General features: G+C 44.0%; 1 protein-coding gene and 1 non-coding gene across 2 annotated transcripts in view; one reads left to right on the forward strand and one right to left on the reverse strand.

Moving 5' to 3' along the window:
* Positions 1 to 1,475: 1,475 nt before the first annotated feature.
* Trnav-aac lies at positions 1,476 to 1,548 on the reverse strand. The gene has a single exon. It is a non-coding gene; the product is annotated as a tRNA-Val (tRNA).
* A 16,615-nt stretch (positions 1,549 to 18,163) lies between these two features.
* LOC124620341 (microsomal glutathione S-transferase 1-like) overlaps positions 18,164 to 24,489 on the forward strand; it is a 33,104-nt gene continuing 26,778 nt past the window's right edge. Inside the window, exon 1 of the mRNA XM_047147018.1 lies at positions 18,164 to 18,339. Coding sequence (XP_047002974.1) covers positions 18,208 to 18,339 — 132 coding nt within the window. The 5' untranslated portion in view covers positions 18,164 to 18,207. The remainder of the gene's footprint in view (positions 18,340 to 24,489) is intronic.

Genomic DNA, 24,489 nt, shown 5'->3' on the forward strand with positions numbered 1-24,489 from the left:
TTTGAGGTACTTCGGAACGTTTCATGCCTTTTGCCACTTCTGCCGACGTAAGCGGCCCACCGTTCTCCAGCGCTGCAGTGAACAGCCGTTCAGTGCTGGTTTCCGTTTGTTTCCTCGGCTTTGTTGTGTGCTAAGGATATATATCGCATGCAAAGATAAGCGTCTCTGTAAACAGGCACTTACACGAGATCTGTCTCTCACCCCCACTCATTTACACCAGAGCAAGAAATCGGTACCGTGTTTCAAGTACTGCGAGAACTCTGCTCGCCTCTCTACTGCCAGCCCGTTACTTTCTCCGCGGCGGTCGTCGTCCTCCTCCATCCGCACCGCACGATTACCTCAGCTCAGGGAACGAAGTGGTATGAACAGATTTTAGTAGTACGTGCTCCTACAGGGTTGTTGCAACAAACTTCTGGGGGAGGCGCGGCACATCAAACGAACTGAGAACTGCATAGCAACCCATGGCCACGAACGTCAGGGGTAAGTGATGGCAGAGATCGAATATCGGAAAGTAAACAAGACAGCGATTCATTTGAAACATTTGATGGACATAATGAGTACACGAGTTGTACGACACGAATACAGCTCTAATGTTACAATAGATGCTCGAAGTTCGCACCACCAGAAGCCATGCTTACCTGATGTAGACGGAGCATGACTGCCAAACACACCGGGAGTTCCTTTTATCTTTGCAGCTGCGCAGACGATTCTTGCAACGGGATCCATATAACAGTGCACAGGATCGCGACACATACGAGATTTTATAGCTCCCCGCAAAAAGAAACCGAGGCTCGATAAATACTGCGAACGTGGGGGCCTGGGAACCGGTTCTGCGCGCCCAGTCCGTCGATGCGGGAGTGAGTGACCTGTTCGGACGCCGACGAACAGCCACTGCAAAATGAGTACGGGCCCCGTCATTTTGGAACCACACACTCGTCCTCACATTTGCTGAACACCTTCAAGCGAGCCGGGCGGGAATAACCTGTTCCACAAAGGTCTGATAATTCGCGGCGGTGGAGCGAGGTCGTAAAAGGTACGACCCGACTGAGCAGCCGCGACCAAACCCGCCCCACAGTAACTGTGAAGCGAAACTGCACTGCGTGGTATCGCTCACCGTTGGAGTCTTCTGATGGTCACAGATGCTCATTTTGGTGACTGAATACACCATCCCTACTCAGTGTGGCCTCATCAGTGAACAACTCATAAGCTGGGAAATGAACATCGCGGTCACTTTGTTGCAGAAACCATTGCGCAAAACGCACACGTGCAGGATGGCCATCGGTGTGCAATAGCTGCATCCTTTAGAGATGAAAGGCGTGTAGAGGACTCGGTGCTCAAAACATTCTTAACTCCGAGCCAACGGCACACGTGCTGGTGCTTGGAGAAGTCTCCACGGCATCCAACACAATTTCTTCTCTAACGCGCCGATTTAAATGACCACAGTAGCAAGTGTCTTGTTGAGTGCGACGAAAAAGCGTTTCCGCCCGGAATCGAACCGGAGACCTTCTGCGTGTTAGGCAGACGTGATAACCGCTACACCACGGAAACTGCAACGCTCTGCGCTGCACCTCTGGTAGAACTTGTAGGACGGTCGCCATTTTAACGCAAAAATCACTGTGCGGAAACGCAGAATGCAGGTATTTCGCATTCGTATCCAACAATCGACAGCCCCCTTTACTGTCTGAATGCCGTCACGAATAAGAGCTTAAGAAGTCTTTGGAAACGCTCGCGGGCGAGTCCTCAGTAGCATCAGCGGTTCTTTCTTTCCGTACGAGGTACTTCGTTAGCGGCACGGAGCCGCACCATAACAGCGAAGGGCAGCGCAAAGTATGTGGGGAGCACCCTAGACAAATACGTGTCATGGGAGCCACATGGAAAGGACATCACGACGAGGCTAAAACCACTCCGCCTATTTAGAAGCAGTACAAACGGGGCAAAATACCGAAACAATGATATACGCATACAAAGATTTTGTTCGGTCCGTACTAGAACATGCTGCTCCAGTATGGATGGCAAACAAAACTGCAATAGGGAAGATAATGGCAACAGAAAGGAAAATATTAATAATAGCAGCCCAAATGAATGCCAGGACGCGAAACGAATTAGTCTACCAAAATACAAAAGTACAACCCTTCAGGAAAAGGTGGGTTCAGCTAAGCGCCAAAATTGGCGCCAACCGTCTTCAGAACATTACAGCAACAACGGAGCTCCTACAAAGAAATTACACAGTCCTAAGGCACTCAAAAACAAAATACCCCTATCCACCCATAATAATTAAAACTAGCATAAAGGCAATAAAACAGCAACAAATGTTACCGACACTGACGTACAAGAGGACATGATAAAACACCTTCAATATGACGAACCTGAAGACGAAGACGACACTTAAAATCAAGAAAGTAAAAACATTGACCACACACCGAACAGACGCTGAAGAATACAAATAACATAGACACAAGATACAGAAGACTCAACAGATCCCTGCTGAGGTTTTAGGGTGGTTTCCCTCACCACTCGGGCAGGTGCCAGGATCTTTTCACCCTCCCATGCGATAGAAAGCGATTAGATATGAGTAGACACTCGAAATAACAATAGAAAAATCATACCCCTATTATAAATAAAATGTGTCAAAACAGCATAACATAATATAGGCACAAAAGAGCAGTAGGCTCTCCATGTGACCTCCTCACCCCTTCTGGGAGAAGAATGAAAAAAAAAAAAAAAAAAAGCCTGGGCCCAGCCGTTTCTTAACGAGCCGTAATCGCACGCATTTCGGTGCAGAAGTGCAAACGAACTGTCGTGCGGTTGACGTCCGTCTAGGAAGCGTTCTAGATAAATGCGTCTAGCGCCTCATCCATAGAGCTCAGTTATTCGATACATCAAGTACACGTTTGGAAGCTCACCGTTCGTATTGCGTTCCATGCTCCTCGTATGTTCGCCAGCGCTCGATTGAGAAAATCCTCACATTCGTCTCCAGCACTCTCGTGTGCAGCGACTTTGCCTGCTCTGCACACAAAAATCTCTCCGGGTTTGTTGGCTCACAGGCAGAGTTGCTAGCATGCTTTCAGTCATTACTGTCCTATAGCATGACCGGGGCTATGCATCTAACGTAAAAAAGAACTTATTATAGAGAAGCAAGCAGTATGAATATTGTTTATACAGTATGTATGTCTACCTAAGATTCAGAACGAAGTTTTATATTCTTGTCCAAATGAGTATTACAGATTAACGAGCAGACATCAGGCACAAAATTTAAAATTCCTTTAAATTCAAAAATGATGTAAATCTGTGTACAATATTTCATGATATTTGTACTTACGAATGTAAATTCTGCATAATTCTAAGCTGTACATTAGGCAGCTCTTGATAGAGCTAGTATGTGGAGAGCTGACAATGTTCTGTGCAAAGTTACATGAGCGCTTTGTTTGAAGTACTATATTAGCTAAGAGCAGCTACGAGGAGGAGCACCACGTTTTTCTAGAACACACGTAACTATATATGAAGTAATTTAGAAGTTATTGCCGTAAATATCAGTATGAGTAATTAGCAGCAGTCACAAAAAAATGGTTCAAATGGCTCTGAGCACTATGGGACTCAACTGCTGTGGTCATAAGTCCCCTAGAACTTAGAACTACTTAAACCTAACTAACCTAAGGACAGCACACAACACCCAGCCATCACGAGGCAGAGAAAATCCCTGACCCCGCAGGGAATCGAACCCGGGAACCCGGGCGTGGGAAGCGAGAACGCTACCGCACGACCACGAGATGCGGGCAGCAGCAGTTACAATTTGTTGCCAGTATACGTTACAGGAATGTCCTGTAGGATCTGGTTCTGCCTGTTAATGTATAACGTGAGCCGTTCCACATCCTGAAGTCTCTCCTTCGTGATGGGATTTATGATACACGAACCGATAATGAACGGATTGGAGTTGCACTCCCTTAGGGTTCTTCTAGTAAAATTCAGCCTCTGCTCTTTATTGCCCTGGATGCAATTATGTGATAGTTCCACCTTACCGATACTCTTGCTAGCTAACAGCTCTGAATGATGCAAACACCTGATGGTTTATATATGCACGTCGCACTGTGCCTTCTAATGATAATGGTCAGCCGCCGGTCTTTGTCACCTTACGGTACACAAACTGTCTAGGGTGGCGCAGTGGCTAACAAATTGGACCGGCATTCCAGCGGACCGATTTTCCTAGCCCCGCCTGGCCATCCAGATTGGATCTACCTGTTCACCTGCGCTTACGGTTTGCAAGATGGATCAACGAGGGTTGAAATGGCAGGCTTGGATCTGGTCATTGACCCTGCACATGACCTGGCCTTCTTAGGATTTTCTATCTGTTAACAAGTCTTGTATCCAATTAGAACTTCCTCAGGTATTCCGTAAGCGTGAATTTGTTCACTACATGACGACGCGGAACTGCTATCTGCAACTCTATTGACTGCAGTTAAACTTCATTTAATTGGCCAGTGTTGAAAATTCAACCGCCAAAATGCCCCCTGCCCTATTCCGTCGTGACATTAAGAGTCCCAATATGAGTTCCGTGATGCCGTGTGGCAATAGAGCCATGCAGAAATAGTGCGTGTATACAGAATTGCGTTTACAATGGACCACTGGTATACAACACCATACTCATGAAGTTCACTTGCCGTAAAGGCATTTAAACCATAAATCAGTCACGCTTCTAGGAGACTTTACCCAAACTCAGGGCGCCGTAAAAGCCTGAACCCATACAGGTTCACAATTTCTAGTAATAGAGATGCGTTTTTGTCCTCGGGTATTTATTTCGGCATCGACGGCTTAGTCATTAGACAAGCAGCACTATAGGATATCAAATTCAGCCGTCTAGTTTCCAAAATTCTTTTATTTGGCTACCAGTTTCAGCGTTTTACTACGCCATCTTTCAGGAAAAATCGATTAATACCAGTATTGCTGGCCCCTGTTTTGATCAGAACCGAGGTGGAATGTTCCTGTACGCCGGTCAGGGGCCTGGTGATGGCGCAGTGAAACGCTGAAACTGGTAGCCGATTAGAATGCTGAAAGGTTTTCAATTTGACATCCTGTACCGAACAGCCGAGTCCCGAATCATCTCTGAAAAGATGGACGTACAGAGTAAGGAGCACTATCTCTGATTACTCGAGGGCAATGACAGAAATTGCCTGCCTTCTTTAAAGAGTACGGGCTATGCACTGAAAAACTGAATCTGGATCGTCAGATGGGAATTTTAATCTCACGATTCCCGAATAAAAGTTCAATGACTTCAGTAGCTAGCCACTTTGATTGGTAAGTGAAGCTAAGTACCGCGCAGTGGACGCGGATACGTCGTTGAGAAACAGCTGAAATCGCAATTACTGCTTTGCTGTCCGCACGTCTCGTACAAATTTATTCGCTTGGCTCCGGCAGCGATAATTCGGATTACTTGGCTTGTCGCCGGCCGCTTGTCACCTTTCCGTTGATGACAAGCTTCAAACACATTGACTTATGCGCACTTTAATTTTCCGGAAACCCTCTATTTTGCTGTGCCGTTCCACAAACTTTAATTTTCTTTTCAAGTAACTTCTCTGCAAGTTCTACACTGTTATAATAACTATCAATGAAGATGTGATGCCACTTTCCATCAGAAGGTGTCAATAGTTCCATCACTGCTTTTGCTAAAGGCTGTGCAGCTGGAATATATCTTGGAACGAGGAAATGTACCCCGTACTCGAATCACATAGCATCCGAATGAGTATGCCATATTTCGTAATTTTCGACGGATTGTAAACTTTAAAATTTAACCGTCCACGCCACGGTATCATTCTTTCATCAGTTAAGACGATTTGACTTGGATTAAACATTTCTTTAAACTTTTTGGAAAAATAATCAGTTACGAATTGCACTTTGACAAGCCGGTCGGCATTATCCGGTTTATTGTTGCTGTCGGAAAAATATAAAAATGAATCAGTTGTGGGTCATCGTTTTGCGAAATATCAGTGTGTCTATCAACGGATTCGTTCACTAATAATCACCGATCCTTGATTTTTTTTTTTACAATTCCCATAAGGATAGCAAGCCCAAACCATTTTCTAAGTTCGGATCCCGCAACGTCGACAAATTTGGCATTTTTTAAATCCAGTTTCATTCTATTGCAATTTTGACTGTAGTACTTGTTGGTTTCGTTGCTAATATAATCAAATAGATCGTTCTCAATATATAATTCTACGATATCCTCGACGCTCAGTGTATCTTTAGGAAATATGCTTGGACCCGGGATCCTTCAGATTTATTATTGGTCCTCGGTAAATCAAAGTCTGACCACTGTGCGCTGTCTTCTTCGTCAGATTCAACCGAATCAGTTGGCAACCGTAGTGTTCGCAGAATTCTTCTTGGGCGTATTTCACTATCTTCCTACGATTCTGCTTCACTTCAATTTTTGTGATATCCAATGTCTTCTTCACAATCGGCCAAGTCGTCGGGAACGTCAGACAAGACGTCCGCGCATTCTTTGCAAATAATCCTATAGTCTCTTCCGTCCGCCATGATAAAAGGGCACAAGTACTTGTTGACGTGTGTAACGTATTGTTACCTAAACAAAACACCAAGAGAATGCAAAAGATACTAACGTGCTGTAGCCGGCCACTGAGCGATACTATGCAGACGACACCACTGTGATGTCACCGGACGGCATAGTGTTTAGTCACAAGAGCACCCTTCGAAGACGTAGACAAACGTTCACCTTTCGGGTCGTGCGATTGATAACTCACTATCCAAGTACCACAGAGACTTGGTTTCGATTCCATGTTGTACACCCAGTGTGAAACTGATACAAGTTAGTCATCGCAGAATATATTTGGTACAGGGTAAAATATTTCATTTTCAACAAGAAATGTTGTTGAATTACCCGGATGCTACAAGGTTTCCAGCGTTCAAATTAACTTGGTATTAACCACATTGCCTAATACCAAATAGACTAAATCAGGTAATTTAATGAGAATTGATACCATGATCCACATAATCAGCTTCATATCATCATGTAAGTGATTTTATTCTTCATCACGATTCGTGAGATAATCAACTAGCGTTATGACATACGCATAGCAGTAGCATAAACCAGTTGGCGACGTAAATATGTCTACGCCCATATTAGTTTCAGAGTTTATACAAAAATTTTTCAAAGATTGGTTTCTTTTGATTTTCACATTGATTATTAATATTGATAAATTTTAGACATCACAGGGAGAATTCGTTTAGACTCTTTGATTACCTTATAGCGGGGAAATGCATAATGAAGCTTCTACAAACCATCAGAGTGCGTGCTCAACTCGTTCATTTTTCTTGGAGATCATTCCATTTTTACTTCTCTGATTACAAATCTATCTGCTGATAGTAATAATGAAGAACTGATCTAATAAAATTTAATCCATAGATATCATAACAATGGATTTATGTATCTGTGAATGTATGTCGAGACATGACGTCATGAACAATGAGATGCTTGAAAAACTGTCGCATCATGCATAACATTTTAATTTATTACTTCTTTACTACTAAATCTTTTCGCAATAAATTCCGCCGAGAGCATCCACATATGCCGCTATGTCACGGAACTCCACCTAGTTCAGGAGATATGACGTTATAAAAAACGATATGTGTGAAAAACTGCCGCGTCGTGAATAACGTTCAAATTTATTACTTATTTGGTATTAACATTATTCGCAACACATTTTGCCGACAGTATCCAACACATGCCGCTGAATTTACCTGTAAAATTACGTCTATGTATGACACACAGTTCAGGAGATACGATGCTATAAACACGAAGATGCGTGAAAAAATGCAGCGTGATGCATGAAGTTTTAACACATTCATTCTTTGCTATTAACACGCTCCAACAGTTGAGTCAGCGTAAGGAAATGCCGACACCTGGCATTGCTTTTGACTGCTTTCAGCGGTGAAGCGCAAACGGATGTAGGCGAAAGGAGTAGCCGTCTGTACAGCTTATGAAGCTGCAGAGACGTTTGGTACACACACGGAGCAGCTGAGCTCAGCGCACAGAAACTGCCCGAGAGCATCTCATACCGAGTCTACCGCATAATTTCAAAGGTGGTTTCACGAATGCATGAAAATTAAATTTTTTCGAGATTACACTACAAAGACAGTCCATTTTTTGCATTCGTTTGTAGTAGGAAATTGGCAAAATGAATACTCGGGCAATGCCGGGTATGTCAGCTAGTTATTCACAAAAATTCGCATTTTTTAGACACAAAAAATTAGGTTTTGTAACTAACAAGTAAGTGAAATAAGCTGTTTTCTGCTGCAGTAAAGTTTCAACTCCTTAGCAGGCCCTTATAGCTGTAAGGAGGTCTTCACCTAAGTTCTCAGTATTTCTATTTACAGAAATAACATCTTTAACGATTTTCCGCTGGTTGTAAAAAGCCACATAAAAAATTTCATTGCCTTTGCTTGGTTTTTTATGCATATTTTCAGAAGTTGTTCCTCCGTTATAAAGACAGTAAAAGTGCTGTCCCATTACGCACATCAGCGTGCTAGCACGGTAGTAGAGAACTCAACGAGACCAAAGCGGCGCGATGTGAGATCAAATATTGTTAATCATTGTTTGGGCGTCATTGTCTTCTATGCGCTGGGGAATGAGAGCAGTGGAGTGCCGTGATTTTTTGTTCGTAACACAGTTTGTCCGTCACTGATCACTGGCGAAGCGCGCGTTTTTTGCTGCGAAGAGCAATTGCAATTTATTAGTCGAAATGCTCTGAGATTTATAACAAAACTAGAAGGATCATGACATAACCGTAACAGTTCACCACGTAGCACGTCTACCTGGTTTCGATTATTGGCGACAGCACCCATTTAAACTGATACAGCCCCTCACTGAAATGGCGTCACCTACCTCCACTCGACGTCACTGTAATTCACACTTAAGTGCCTGGCAGAGGGTTTCTATTTCTCTACCGTTCCACTCTCGAACAACGCACTTAGATCTGTCGGTGCGAGCTCTTGGTTCTCTTGTTTTATTAGTTGGTTTGGGGAGAGGGGACCAAACAGCGAGGTCATCGGCTCCATCGGATTAGAGAAGGACAGGGAAGGAAGTCAGCCGTGCCCTATCGAAGCAATCATCCTGGCATTCGCCTGAAGAGATTTAGGGAAATCACAGAAAATCTAAATCAGGACGGCCGGACGTGGATTTGAACCGTCGTCCTCCCGAATGAGATTCCAGTGTGCTAACCAGTGCATCATCTCGGTCGGTCACTTTTATTTTATTACAATGATCAGTTCTCCCTATGCAGGTGTGTGTCAACAAAATATTTTCACACTCGGTGGAAAAGGATGGAGATTGAAATTTCGTGAAAAGGTCTCGCCGCAACGAAAAACCTCTGTTTTAATGACCGCAACTCGGGTGTCAGATGAAAATGTTTGGGTCAACCTGTGAGTCACTCGAGATTTTTTATCTATAAACATTTTGCTAAAAAAGAGTGTTTTATATATACAGAGTGAATCAACTGGCACTTCTGAAAGTATAGAAACAGAACCCAATTAGATGGGGACGTAATAGAACACTTTACACTTCAGATACATTTGTACTAACTAGGAGAATATTTGATACTGAAATTAGTGGTGGCTCTTAACTTTTCTGCTTCTACTATCGGATACTTTCTGCAGTGTCAGTTTTCGCTACACCCTATATGTATACGAGTTTTGCACATCGGTGCTCCGTAGCTTGACGCCTCAAGCCTTGGCTTTAAACCGGCCCTGATTGCGGGAGAGAAGGGCAAGAACACACGTACATATATCGTTGACGCTCTACATCCTCGCTGTCACGATCCCAGTGAAGGTGTGTGCACACCGTGCGATAAAGCAGCGCGTCGTCGTGTACGAACAGTCCTGACGGATGGTATCGCGACAGTCACTACTCGTACGTAAAGCCGCGCGCCCACACCTTCAGAGTCGGCTGCGCACCAGAAGTCAGAAAGTGATGTCCCAAGAAACTGCTCGCTGTGCGTCTGACACATGCCCAAATAATTTAATATCATTAAAAAAAAAAGAAAACGTAGACGTCACTGGAGGGGAAATCTATTTTCGGGACACATTGCTGTTGCTATGAATCTTCTCGAAAGTTAAAACTAGACGATGGTACGATTTCAGATTTGTTTAAAGAATGTACCCTGCCTATTTTAAAACCTTTCTGCAGATGGTGGGAGAAAAGACTTCGAAAGATTCCACTGTACTTCCAGTCTCAGTCCAGCTAGCTGTCACTCTCCGCTTCCTTTAAAGTAGTGAATCATTCACCAGGCTGATGTTTGCATTTAGAACTTCAAAACAAGCGTTCTCATGTATAGTTCAAGCAACATGTTAATCCGCAATTAATTCTCTGAAAGGGTTTGTAAAAGTAAGAAATAATACTATTCTTATTGGCAGTATATTTTATTTTAACAATGATTTTTTAAAGAATACAACTTTGTTGTCTATATTTATATTTATACAATTCCTCTAATAGTACTAATATACATACATCAAAAGATATTTTGCATCACCCCGGTTTCCAGAACTCCTGCACATAGACGTTGACTGTGGATATTGTGTCACAGACACAGTCCCTTTGACTGTTCATAGATGTCGCTAAACCCGCCCACAGATGTAAGCAACCTGCGCCCTTTAGACGGAGGGGGTCCGACAGCCGATCAGTTCCAGTCATTCCACCAAAAAGGAGGTACACGGCTCGTGTTGTCTTTAGTTAACCATGCCTATACCGGCAATACTGCGGTTCGATCGCGTCCGCATCGTTACTTTGTGCCAGGAAGGGCTCTCAACAAGGGAAGTGTCCAGATGTCTCGGAGTGAACCAAAGCAATGTTCTTCGGACATGGAGGAGATACAGTGAGACAGGAACTGTCGATGACATGCCTCGCTCAGGCCGCCCAAGGGCTACCACTGCAGTGGATGACTGCTACCTATGGATTGTTGCTCGGAGGAACTCTGACAGCAACGCCACCATGTCGAATAATGCTTTTCGTGCAGTCACAGGACGTCGTGTTACGACTCAAACAGTGCGCAATAGGCTGTATGATGCGCAACTACACTCCCGCCATATATGGTGAGGTCCAAATTTTTCGATATTTGTGGTAAGTTCTTATAAGATCAAATTGCTGAGGTCATCGGTCTCTAGGCTTACACACTACTTAATCTAACTTAAAATCACTTACGCTAAGGACAACACACATGCCCGAGGACTCGAACCTCCGACGGGGGGAGCGGCGCGAACCGGGGCAAGACGCCCCCTGGACAGCGCGGCTATCCCGCGTGGCACGAGTTGCATCTTTGCAACCACGACAAAATGCAGAGCGGTACAGATGGGCCCAACAACATGCCGAATGGACCGCTCAGGATTGGCATCACGTTCTCTTCACCGATGAGTGTCGCATATGCCTTCAACCAGACAATCCTCGGAGTCGTGTTTGGAGGCAACGCGATCAGGCTGAACGCGATAGACACATTGGCTAGTTGAGTGCAGCAAGGTGGAGGTTTCCTGCGTTTTCGAGTGGCATTATGTGGGACCGACGTACACCACTGGTGGTCATGGAAGCCGCAGTAACGGTTGTACGATACGTGAATGCCATCCTCCGACCGATAGTGCAACCATATCGGCGGCATATTGGCGAGGCATTTGTCTTCATGGACGACAATTCGCGTCCTAACGTGCACATCTTCTGAATGACTTCCTTCATAATAACGACATCGCTCGCCTAGAATGGCCAGCATGTTGTCCAGACATGAATCTTATCGAACTGGAATAGATTTAAAAGGGCTGTTTATGGACGACGTGACCCACCAACCCCTGTGAGGTATCTACGCCGAATCGCCGTTGAGGAGTGCGACAATCTGGACCAACAGTAGACTACAGGCATGCATCAATGCAAGAGGACGTGCTAATGGGTATTAGAGATACCAGTGTACACAGCAATCTGCACCACCACCTCTGAAGGTCTCGCAGTATGGTGGTACAACATGCAATGTGTTTTTTTCGTGAGCAACAAAAAGGGCGGAAATGATGTTTATGTTGATCTCTGTTCCAATTTTCTGTACAGGTTCCGGAACTCTCGGAACCGAGGTGATGCAAAACTTTTTTTGATGTGTGTAGTTTACTTATGAGTGGTCTCTGATTTTTGGACGGCAGTTTGACAGTGTTGCCGTATATAGAGAAAGGAAGAGCCGGAAGAGAATGAGTGATTGCAATTTGCCCTATAGGCTGTTGATTGCTAGGAATGGACTGGAGGTATTGTTACCTCTGCACACTTGAATTCGCCAGCCTTCCATAATATCCCTGTTCTAATTTTAGAAAAACATGACCAATTTCTTTCTGAGCTAACGGAATTTCGACATGCGTTCTTCCGCTGCTTCTGAATTCAGTCGGAGAATACTCTCCGTAAACTGTAAATTCATCTCCACTCCGAACTGCCTCTGTTAACTCTCCTGTGGTTTATGCTTTCACTTGCGATAAAATTTTGATCTGTGTTTTCCCTCATTTTGATGTTGGAGGCGTTCTGAAATAGTTCGCAGTAATGTAGTATGTTTCCCGTTTCGATGGGGATCTGAGACTAGCGGCTTCTGTCGCGGGAAACGAGAAAAAACGACGTGAAGCAGTCCTGAAGCTGCACCGCGATTTCCACGTGTTCCGCCACTCTGCCGCTGGGCGTGCACTCGCCGCCGTCACACTGGCTCTTGCATCAGTGGATTCCGCCGGCGACCGACGACCGACGTCTTCCGGAGACGGCCGATCTTTTCAAACCATTACGTCACTACGTGTGCGGTCACAGTGCAGCCGATCCCATCACCAGAACGTACAGGTTTCTGACGACAGTCGGTGAAATTCAAATCAGTTTGCTTTTTTCGGTCATAACGGCCGACACGACACAAAACATGAACTGTGAGAAACTGATAAGTTCAGTCAGAGGAGTAGTTTCTGGCATCCTGAGGATGAAAAATATCGTAATCCGGATATACTTCGGAGTCTATGGACTGAAATCGCAGGTTCACTGGAAACCACAAGTAGGCAAAATGTTTATCAGAAATTTTAGATGTAGATTGTAAACTCGAAAAATAATTTGTTCAATTCAAAATGGTTCAAATGGCTCTGAGCACTATGGGACTTAACATCTATGGTCATCAGTCCCCTAGAACTACTTAAACCTAACTAACCTAAGGACAGCACACAACACCCAGCCATCACGAGGCAGATAAAATCCCTGACCCCGCCGGGAATCGAACCAGGGAACCCGGGCGTGGGAAGCGAGAACGCTATCGCACGACAACGAGATGCGGGCTTTTGTTTAATTGACAGGCATGATGTATCTTACGAGTAAAGTTACTGTAGTGGATCTTTTTGTGTTGTAGCAGGTGGGAATTAGCTGTCTACATATTATTGTTAATATTTACTTTCGTTTTTATATCAGTAGGCTGTCACATACAGTGGTTTGTAAATGTGGTGTACGTACGTGTTTCTGCTGTATAGTGCTTTAGGAGTCGAAGTATCTTGCTCCAGACTTTGTGTTTGTCTTTCACAGATGCCTGAATGACGATGATTCCAGGTTAACTGACGTATGTCTGCACAACTTCACGTAAATTCAGCAAAACAGATTTCGAATGCTCGCCTGCAGGTGCGATTTCAGCCCTGTTAAAAAATCCGATACTCACATTAAAGATGCAATCCTGCATCAAGTAAAACTAGTGATACTTCGATATTTGACATCTGATAATTACATCTTTCCAGAGATTTACTGAAAAGTACAGTTTCAGAGTTTTTGTGTGATATATTAAATGCTACTTACGATGCCCTAAATACCAACTTAAAAGCTAATATTGTCACTCTTGTACCGCAAGTACTACGAACTTTTTAATTTATTCTATACCGAGTTTTGCGTTTCGTACAAGTGCCCTAAACGACATAGTAATATATGTGATTTTCCCTATTGAAAGCTACACTGAACCTGAAATAATACTGCCACCAGAAATCTTGTTACGTACTTTCTCAAATCCACTGGGCAGGTGTTCAAAACGCAGCGAAGTTTCCAGTACTAGAATCTGATTATCTGAATATATGTACAGCAAGCACTGCACCTGTTTTAGAATAAAGTGAGCTGTTGTGAAACCGCAAATCTACTTTTCGTTAATTAAATAATGCTTGCTTACTCACACACGAATTTTGTCCAATCATCATACAACAGAAACATCTACTTTCACCGCGTAAGTTAATTGTTATTTGCTCATAACTTCAGTGGTAAAAGCTTTATACACGAAAGTCGCCACTGTATCATATTAAACCATAAACCATACTCTGAACAGCATGTTTTGGAGAGATCCTTAGTGCTGTGTATCACTGAAACTATCAGTTCATATTTTCCTGAGACATGGGCATTTCGTAAAAGTTGTCTGGTTATTCCTATAACTGAAGACAGAGTGTACAGTACTCGAAACGTTCTTTTCGAGACAGATTAGCTTATATGCTCATTTCACACCTACCCGGCAGCCGACACCGCCTACACGGTTGTGAGCATGAAGACCTAACGGCACTTCTTTACACAGTCATCTGTCCGACTCATGACCGACCGAACGACAGCCGACAGGCCGGCCTGTGTGGCCGTGCGGTTAAAGGCGCTTCAGTCTGGAACCGCGTGGCCGCTACGGTCGCAGGTTCGAATCCTGCCTCGGGAATGGATGTGTGTGATGTCCTTAGGTTAGTTAGGTTTAATTAGTTCTAAGTTCTAGGGGACTGATGACCACAGATGTTAAGTCCCATAGTGCTCAGAGCCATTTGACAGCCGACACTGGGATGACGGCGGGACGCGGCGGCCCCCACTTTGTAGTCCCGGTGTCGGCCGTCGTGGGGAACAAAAAACGGTTCAAATGGTTCTGAGCACTATGGGACTTAACTTATGAGGTCATCAGTCCCCTAGAACTTACAACTACTTAAACCTAATAAACCTAACTAACCTAAGACATCACACACATCCATGCCCGAGGCAGGATTCGAACCTGCGACCGTAGCGGTCTCGCGGTTCCAGACTGTACCGCCTAGAACCGCTCGGCCACTTCGTCCGGCTCGTGGGGAACAGCCGGCGCGTGTAGTGGGGAGGGACACGCAACACAAGGTACTCGGCAACAGTCGTCTGCCGGTCTGTTGCGTCTTGCTTTGTTCTGAAGGATCGAAGTCTGCACAGAACTGAACAAGGGTTACGGACGGATGTGTGACAAGGATAGACACAACTATGGTAAGTATCTATCAGTATTTTTTACATTAAAAACAAATCTTTTTTTCGATCAGTAGCACATTAAATTTTAGATAATTACAATTTCACAGATCCCTCAGGTGTCATAAAATAGTCCGTCATCATTTTTCGTACACTGTTGTCAGAAATGCCCCAAGTGCACGTTGTTGTAGCATTAGTGTTTTTAACAACACAACTGTGCAACACAACACGCGCTTTAACAACGTCAAGAGCAAAATCGGGTTTTAAATTTACAGCTCTTTGGAAAATCTTCCATTTATTAGTCAGTATCCCAAATGAACACTCTACGTACCTCCGGACTCTGGACGGGCGATAATTGATCACTCTTTTAGTAACTGTAACTTTGTGTCCAGAGATCGGTCGTACAAGATGTTGATGCAGCCCAAACGCTTTATTAACGAAAAAAAGAAATAAAGTACTTTCGAACTTAGTCTTCTAGGAAGACACAGGTCTTCAGGAATTACCAACTTTTTTTCCCATCAGTGATTTCCGCAAAAAATATTCCACAAAAAACATTCACCCTCTTTGCCATAACAGCCGACATGTACGTAGATAAACTTACAGTCTGACGCTGCCACAGCCTACAGCGCTATTGATGAACATCCTTTATACACTGAGTTAGATGGATAACGTTACGAATGTGCTTTCTATCTACAGCTCCAATGCAGTGAAGAAAATTTACTCTTTGCTCAAATTTTGAAGCAATGTTTTCGAAGTCGTCTTTGGAGGCTAGAGGCATACATTCACAACTTAGAGACCAAAAAGCTTGACACGTACATCTGTCTATTGTACTGATGGTGGAAATGCCAAGTCTGCAACTATAGCGTAAACGTACAGCCACTAGCCAGATATCTGAAAAGAAAAGAGTTTCGGTAATAGTAGAATTTCTGTGCAGATTTCTGGAAAAGTGAAGTGGCCATTGTATGTACCGTAATGTAAACAATACTAGAATAAATAAAATGAACGATCTTATACTAATCCCAATCCGTGCCAACTGATCTAAAATCTTAAACAATTCCCACATGACCATCACGGATTTTGATGAAATTTTGTACGAACTTTCCCACACATCCGCAATGATCAATGCAATTGTTTTACCTTCACCAAGCAAGTACCTGTGCTAATACGCTCACTTGTTTGACCCTGTAGTGCAGCTTTCCACGGCGTACCCCTAGTTTTCAACGTTGAGACATATTTGTGAAAGAAACAAGTCTACCACGTATTGTACAATTTTATGCGCTTTTCTATGCGAAATAGTAAAAAAATTTCATTACCAATTTTTATGTAGATGGTTCGAAACTAGATTGGCGAAAAAATTGCCACTTGAAAAAGCGTGAAGTTTCACTTTTCACATCTCGGGAAGAAATTGCGCGATAAAACTGTAACTTCGTGTGTAATAACTTATCAATAATGAAAAATTTCATTTTCCTACTGCTTTCCAATACTTTTCATATTGTGGGCAAAACTAGTTTTCTGAAGACGTTAATTTCTAGACCACTGGACACTTTAATTTTGCGCTATTCATCACGCTATTGTTTAAGACAGGTTGAAAGACATGAAACTCATTTTTGTAATGACATTAGTGTGATTTACCACTTCAGATAGTATTTTTGTTTCAGGCAGATTTATTATCAAGAAGTGAGCGAATATTCGCGATTATTTCCAAAGAACGTATGTATACAGCCAACAGCTTCAATTTTTGAAGAAAACCACAAAACAAGCACGTCCGACTGCCGGCTGTTTCTCGCTTACTGAAAATGTTGAGACTACGGAAAGACCATTTTACCGTGAGATTTGTTGGTCACTGACGATGCTCAGGATCCAGAAAATGGTTTTGTAATGAGGCGCTCACAGAGAACGTCCGCATCTTTGAAACACGGAAATCACGCAGTAATAAGGAAAAGAAGTTTGACCCTGTAGAGGTAGAGCTGATTAACACAGTTTTGGAAATTTGTGGTAAGTTCTATGGGACCAAACTGCCGAGGTCATCGGTCCCTAGCCTTACACACTACTTGCTCTAACTTAAACTAACTTACGCCTACGACAACACACACGCCCATGCCCAAAGGAGGACTCGAACTTCCGACGGGGGGAGCCCCGCGAAGCGTGGCAAGGCGCCTCAGACCGCACGGCTACCCCGCGCGACTGATTAATACACTGCAGAGAAAATCCAATCGCTATATGTCTCTTTTTTTCCAGCGGTATAGTTCCATCTCAGAGAACATTTGACGACGATGAGGTAGCGGAGTTTCAGTTAAGGATTATGCAGATAAACTTAACACTGCCGCTCACCCCAGTACGTCACGTGCATACCCCTCCTGTTTACCCCTTTATCAGGAACAAACACCTACAGAGGCAGAAGTAAATAGTCGACCACTCACTAACGACGATCAATTTTTTACTTATGTTTTAATTTTTTTAACATGATTGCAAGAATGTACATCCTTTAGAATAATACATTTTAAAAATATTTTAACTATTATTTCTCCCACTAACCTGCCAACATTTGTAGCAGTTGGACACATTTTCGGAAGAATGTGTTGCGGTGCTAAATTGAACTCTTCATTCGTGCATGTACATCATCAAAAGTCCATAAACTCGCCCGAAAATAATTAAAAAACTTCTCTCCACCTCCCTTCAATTCGTCAAAAAGAGTAAAGAATACACCCACTTCGTGTCTTCTCATATTGGGTGGATGAACCCAATGCAGCCTTTTTCTTGTCTTCAATCGTGTGTACAAGAGAAGCCAAGCTAATTTAACTGATCGTGCTCCATTTGTAGTGCGAAGGCAACTGCAGGCGGAACGACGGCCCGACACGGCGAGTAGGATGAGTGTCAAGGCCGCACGCGAGACACGGAGGCTTGGGAGCGTAGACCTGCCTGCCGCAGGAGCGCCTCTGTAGGCAGAAGTGTTTCAGTTGCGAAGCATGGCTGCTGCGGACGCTCTGCTGACCGTCAGTAATCCTGTGTTTAAGGCATACCTTTTCCATGTAGCAGTACTTGCACTCAAGATGCTGATGATGTCTCCGCTCACAGCACGCCAGCGTTTTAAAAATAAGGTACGGTAACGAAACACAAATCTATATCTTTTCTATAACTTCAGTTGTTGCGCTTGAGTTTCAAGACGACAAATGAAATCTATATTTTGCTTAAGAAATTGAACTGGTCAATGGTGCCGTTATGTAGTTGTGTCTTGCGAATATTTTTTGCGCCCATTGTGGATATTTCCTCACTGTTAGTAGAAAACTAGAGACGGTCATTCAATTTTTCTGTTATTTAGCTGCGTAGTGTACAAAAAAGGAAGAACTTAATCATTTCTCTTAGAAAAGTACTTGGTGGCAGATTATCCTTTTTCACCTTCTTCTGTAACATACCGCTCAACGGCGCGGCATTCCTTAGGGCATTGGCAATTGGACTCGCAGGTGCGTAACGCATGTCGCAGGAGTGTATGTTTGAAATGAATAATATTTTGCTTCGTCATAAATGTGTCTAACATCCTTTTCGCCAAGCTTCTGCCACTGACTGTTAATTATTACTCCATCATTTCTTTGCTAATTCTGACCACGCATTTAACATAAAGCTATGTGGAAAACACAAAATCATACGGAGGACCGGCTGAGCGCGCTCAGGAAACGCATTGGCAACTTACCAGCCATTTCTCTTCCGCATTATGTGCCTTAATCTGCCATGAAGAAACCGTGGACAGATTTTTACTCCACTTAATCCATACCGTTAATTACAGATCAAAAATGTGGGAGCACATGCTGACAAACGTAAAACTTCTCCCACATTCCATGCCCAGTTGGAAGACACAGATATTACTTTACCTCAGAAAGACTGAGTGAGTTGCAATAATTAACGGATTATTAAGTGCGTCCGTGTCACTGATAACTTCTCTATTACATACTTGCATTAAATTGTTCAGCTTGCCAAATTTCATCGTTAATTTGCACGATGAAACAGTAGCATAATTCCGAAAGCGATCACAGGAGGCATTATTCATTACCCTTATATATGACACTAAACTGAGAAAAGAAATTGGTACATTACTCGCATGAGGCTCTACCACAGTTCTTGTTTCCATTTGCCACTTTCCTTCCATTCGGGCTGTTAATAAAATGTAATTGGGCGTCGAGTATTGCAAGGAACTTCATATATTTATTTGTATCGTCGACTAGTCATTGAGAATATTCCATTATTGGCAACAGCGTCGTTACAGTACATAAGCAATGCGATATGACGAATAAATTACTGTACCCGTTGTTTTTTTGTTTTTTTGTTTTTTTTTTATTTGATCTCATTTGATTACATTGTGTACAGAGTGTGTGCTTGTGACACGGGACAAATCAAGTGAACTAATGTGTTACAATATTTAGCACATGTACTACAAACTAAAACATTAAACTGGCAAGTACGACTTTAAAGCTGCATGCATTTTTCTTTCTAAGGTGACAAAAACCATGGTATAACGATATTCACTCATACAGACAGCGGTAATATCGCGTACAGAAGGTGCAAAAAAAAAAAAAATGGTTCAAATGGCTCTGAGCACTATGGGACTCAACTGCTGAGGTCATTAGTCCCCTAGAACTTAGACCTAGTTAAACTTAACTAACCTAAGGACATCACACACATCCATGCCCGAGGCAGGATTCCAACCTGCGACCGTACGGTCTCGCGGTTCCAGACTGCAGCGCCAGAACCGCGCGGCCACTTCGGCCGGCAAGGTGCAAAAGAGCAATGAATTTGTACTCGAGTGATTCATGTAAAAAGGTTTCCGACGTTATTATGGCTGCACGACGGGAACTGACAGACTTTGAACCTGGAATGGTAACTGGACCTAGACGCATAGGACACTCCGTTTCGGGAACCGTTAGGGAATTCAATATTTCAAGATCCAGTGTCAGAAGTGTGCCGAGAATACCAGATTCCAGGCATTTCCTCTCACCACGTACAACGCAGTGGCCGACGGCCTTCACTAACGACCGAGAGCAGCGGCGTTTGCGAAGAGTTGTCAGCGCTAACAGACAAGCATCACTGCGTGAAATAAGTGCAGAACTCAATGAAGGACGCACGAGGAAAGTATCCCTTTGGATAGTGCGGCGAAATTTGGCGTTAATGGGTTATGGTAGCAGACGACCGAATCGAGTGCCTTTGCTAACAGCGCGACGTCACCTGCAGTGCCTCCCCTGGGCCCGTCACCATATTGGTCGGACCGAGACGAATGGAAAACCTTGGCCTGGTCAGATGAGTCCGATTTCAGTTGGTAAGAGCTCATGGTTGGGTTCGAATGTAGTGCAGAGCTCAGGAAGTCATGGATCCAAGTAGTCAACAAGGCACTGTGCAGGCTGGGGCTGTGTTTAGACGGAATGGATTGGGTCCTGCTTAATTTCAGCTACTTGGATACCATTTTCAACCATTCGTGGACTTCATGTTCCCCAACAACGATGGAATTTTTGTGGATGACAATATGCCACATCACCAGGCCACAACTGTTCGTGATTGGATTGAAGAACATTCTGGACAATATGAGCGAATGGTTTGGCCACCCAAATTACCCAAAATGAATCTCATTGAACATTTATGGTACATAATCGAGAGGTCAGTTCGTGCACAACATCCTGCACCGGCAACGCTTTCGCTGTTATGGACGGCTATAGAGGCAGCATGGCTCAGTACTTCTGTAGGGATCTTCCAGCCACTTGCTGAGTCCATGTTAGTCCCAGCCACTGCACTACACTGGGCAAAAGGAGGCCCGGTAAGATACCAGGAGGTATCCCATGACTTTTGCCTCCTCTGTGTACATTTATGTACTATGGACCATCTCACAGATAGCTAAGATTTGTTGTCTCATCATACACTCCTGGAAATTGAAATAAGAACACCGTGAATTCATTGTCCCAGGAAGGGGAAACTTTATTGACACATTCCTGGGGTCAGATACATCACATGATCACACTGACAGAACCACAGGCACATAGACACAGGCAACAGAGCATGCACAATGTCGGCACTAGTACAGTGTATATCCACCTTTCGCAGCAATGCAGACTGCTATTCTCCCATGGAGACGATCGTAGAGATGCTGGATGTAGTCCTGTGGAACGGCTTGCCATGCCATTTCCACCTGGCGCCTCAGTTGGACCAGCGCTCGTGCTGGACGTGCAGACCGCGTGAGACGACGCTTCATCCAGTCCCAAACATGCTCAATGGGGGACAGATCCGGAGATCTTGCTGGCCAGGGTAGCTGACTTACACCTTCTAGAGCACGTTGGGTGGCACGGGATACATGCGGACGTGCATTGTCCTGTTGGAACAGCAAGTTCCCTTGCCGGTCTAGGAATGGTAGAACGATGGGTTCGATGATGGTTTGGATGTACCGTGCACTATTCAGTGTCCCCTCGACGATCACCAGTGGTGCACGGCCAGTGTAGGAGATCGCTCCCCACACCATGATGCCGGGTGTTGGCCCTGTGTGCCTCAGTCGTATGCAGTCCTGATTGTGGCGCTCACCTGCACGGCGCCAAACACGCATACGACCATCATTGGCACCAAGGCAGAAGCGACTCTCATCGCTGAAGACGACACGTCTCCATTCGTCCCTCCATTCACGCCTGTCGCAACACCGCTGGAGGCGGGCTGCACGATGTTGGGGCGTGAGCGGAAGACAGCCTAACGGTGTGCGGGACCGTAGCTCAGCTTCATGGAGACGGTTGCGAATGGTCCTCACCGATACCCCAGGAGCAACAGTGTCCCTAATTTGCTGGGAAGTGGCGGTGCGGTCCCCTACGGCACTGCGTAGGATCCTACGGTCTTGGCGTGCATCCGTGCGTTGCTGCGGTCCGGTCCCAGGTTGACGGGCACGTGCACCTTCCGCCGACCACTGGCGACAACATCGATGTACTGCGGAGACCTCACGCCCCACGTGTTGAGCAATTCGGCGGTACGTCCACCCGGGCTCCCGCATGCCCACTATACGCCCTCGCTCAAAGTCCATCAACTGCACATACGGTTCATGTCCACACTGTCGCGGCATGCTACCAGTGTTAAAGACTGCGATGGAGCTCCGTATGCCACAGCAAACTGGCTGACACTGACGGCGGCGGTGCACAAATGCTGCGCAGCTAGCGCCATTCGAGGCCAACACCGCGGTTCCTGGTGTGTCCGCTGTGCCGTGCGTGTGATCATTGCTTGTACAGCCCTCTCGCAGTGTCCGGAGCAAGTATGGTGGGTCTGACACACCGGTGTCAATGTGTTTTTTTTTCCATTTCCAGGAGTGTATTTCACACACTTCAGTGAAGCAAAGCGGACTCTTCAGTGTACCTTCCTGTTGGATGTCAAGCTACATGCGTCAAAACTCATGCATTCTTATTGTTCTTTGTTGTTTTTAATCCTAGAGAATTCTCACAGACCTTTCATATAGTGTTTGCATGCCATATTCTCCTTGCACAGTACATTTCTCCACGACAAGGAAAGCAGGACACGTTATCAACATTTCTGGTGATAAGATATGGCTTCTGGGCAATCTGCCAACACACCTGAGGCAATTGGGTTTCTTAATTTCAAGGCCAGGATACAACCCAATGCTGGTCACTTGATCGACCACACCTGTAGGTCATTTGTGTATGGTACAGTCAAGGGCAATATATAACTTGCAGCTTGTGCAATTGCGTGATAAAATTGGTGTGAAAATGTAAGTGACCCTCCTCCTCCCCTTTCTATCAGCACCAACAGAAAAACTTTTCCTGGGCCTATAGGCATCAAGTTCTCACTCCTCTCACCTTTGTTAATATAAACATTCAACTGCATGACCCCTGTCATTTAAGCTCGGTACACGATAGTGAGCGGACTGCTGTGAAACGCTAGTAGCAGCAGCAGGGATCATCCAGTACCCTGAAGTAGAATAAGAAGGAGAAGACTGTCAGTTTTGAAACTAAGTATTTGCCCATCCATTATTATTATTATTATTTCTTTCTTTCTTTTCTCAGACGTTATGTCTGGTCAAAAATGGAAAGTGACACGGACCTTGATCAAGCGTGACTTCCTTTTAACTGTACGGTATATGTTATATTGCATTTAGGAACTTTCGGGTAATTGAACATGTATCAGTAATTACAGATTTCTGTAGTTGTATATATACGTTTGGATGTAGCTGTATTGCGTTTATGTACTGGTGGATATTGTGTGGTATGACTCCTGTAGTTGATAGTATAATTGGTATAATGTCAACTTTATCCTGATGCCACATGTCCTTGACTTCCTCAGCCAGTTGGATGTATTTTTCAATTTTTTCTCCTGTTTTCTTTTGTATATTTGTTGTATTGGGTATGGATATTTCGATTAGTTGTGTTAATTTCTTCTTTTTATTGGTGAGTATGATGTCAGGTTTGTTATGTGGCGTTGTTTTATCTGTTATAATGGTTCTGTTCCAGTATAATTTGTATTCATCATTCTCCAGTACATTTTGTGGTGCATACTTGTATGTGGGAATGTGTTGTTTTATAAGTTTATGTTGTAAGGCAAGCTGTTGATGTATTATTTTTGCTACATTGTCATGTCTTCTGGGGTATTCTGTATTTGCTAGTATTGTACATCTGCTTGTGATGTGATCTACTGTTTCTATTTGTTGTTTGCAAAGTCTGCATTTATCTGTTGTGGTATTGGGATCTTTAATAATATGCTTGCTGTAATATCTGGTGTTTATTGTTTGATCCTGTATTGCAATCATGAATCCTTCCGTCTCACTGTATATATTGCCTTTTCTTAGCCATGTGTTGGATGCGTCTTGATCGATGTGTGGCTGTGTTAGATGATACGGGTGCTTGCCATGTAGTGTTTTCTTTTTCCAATTTACTTTCTTCGTATCTGTTGATGTTATGTGATCTAAAGGGTTGTAGAAGTGGTTATGAAATTGCAGTGGTGTAGCCGATGTATTTATATGAGTGATTGCTTTGTGTATTTTGCTAGTTTCTGCTCATTCTAGAAAGAATTTTCTTAAATTGTCTACCTGTCCATAATGTAGGTTTTTTATGTCGATAAATCCCCTTCCTCCTGCCTTTCTGCTTAATGTGAATCTTTCTGTTGCTGAATGTATGTGATGTATCCTATATTTGTGGCACTGTGATCGTGTAAGTGTATTGAATGCTTCTAGGTCTGTGTTACTCCATTTCACTACTCCAAAAGAGTAGGTCAATATTGGTATAGCATAA

The sequence above is a fragment of the Schistocerca americana genome, chromosome 1, assembly GCF_021461395.2.
Source record: "Schistocerca americana isolate TAMUIC-IGC-003095 chromosome 1, iqSchAmer2.1, whole genome shotgun sequence".
NCBI lineage: Eukaryota > Metazoa > Arthropoda > Insecta > Orthoptera > Acrididae > Schistocerca > Schistocerca americana.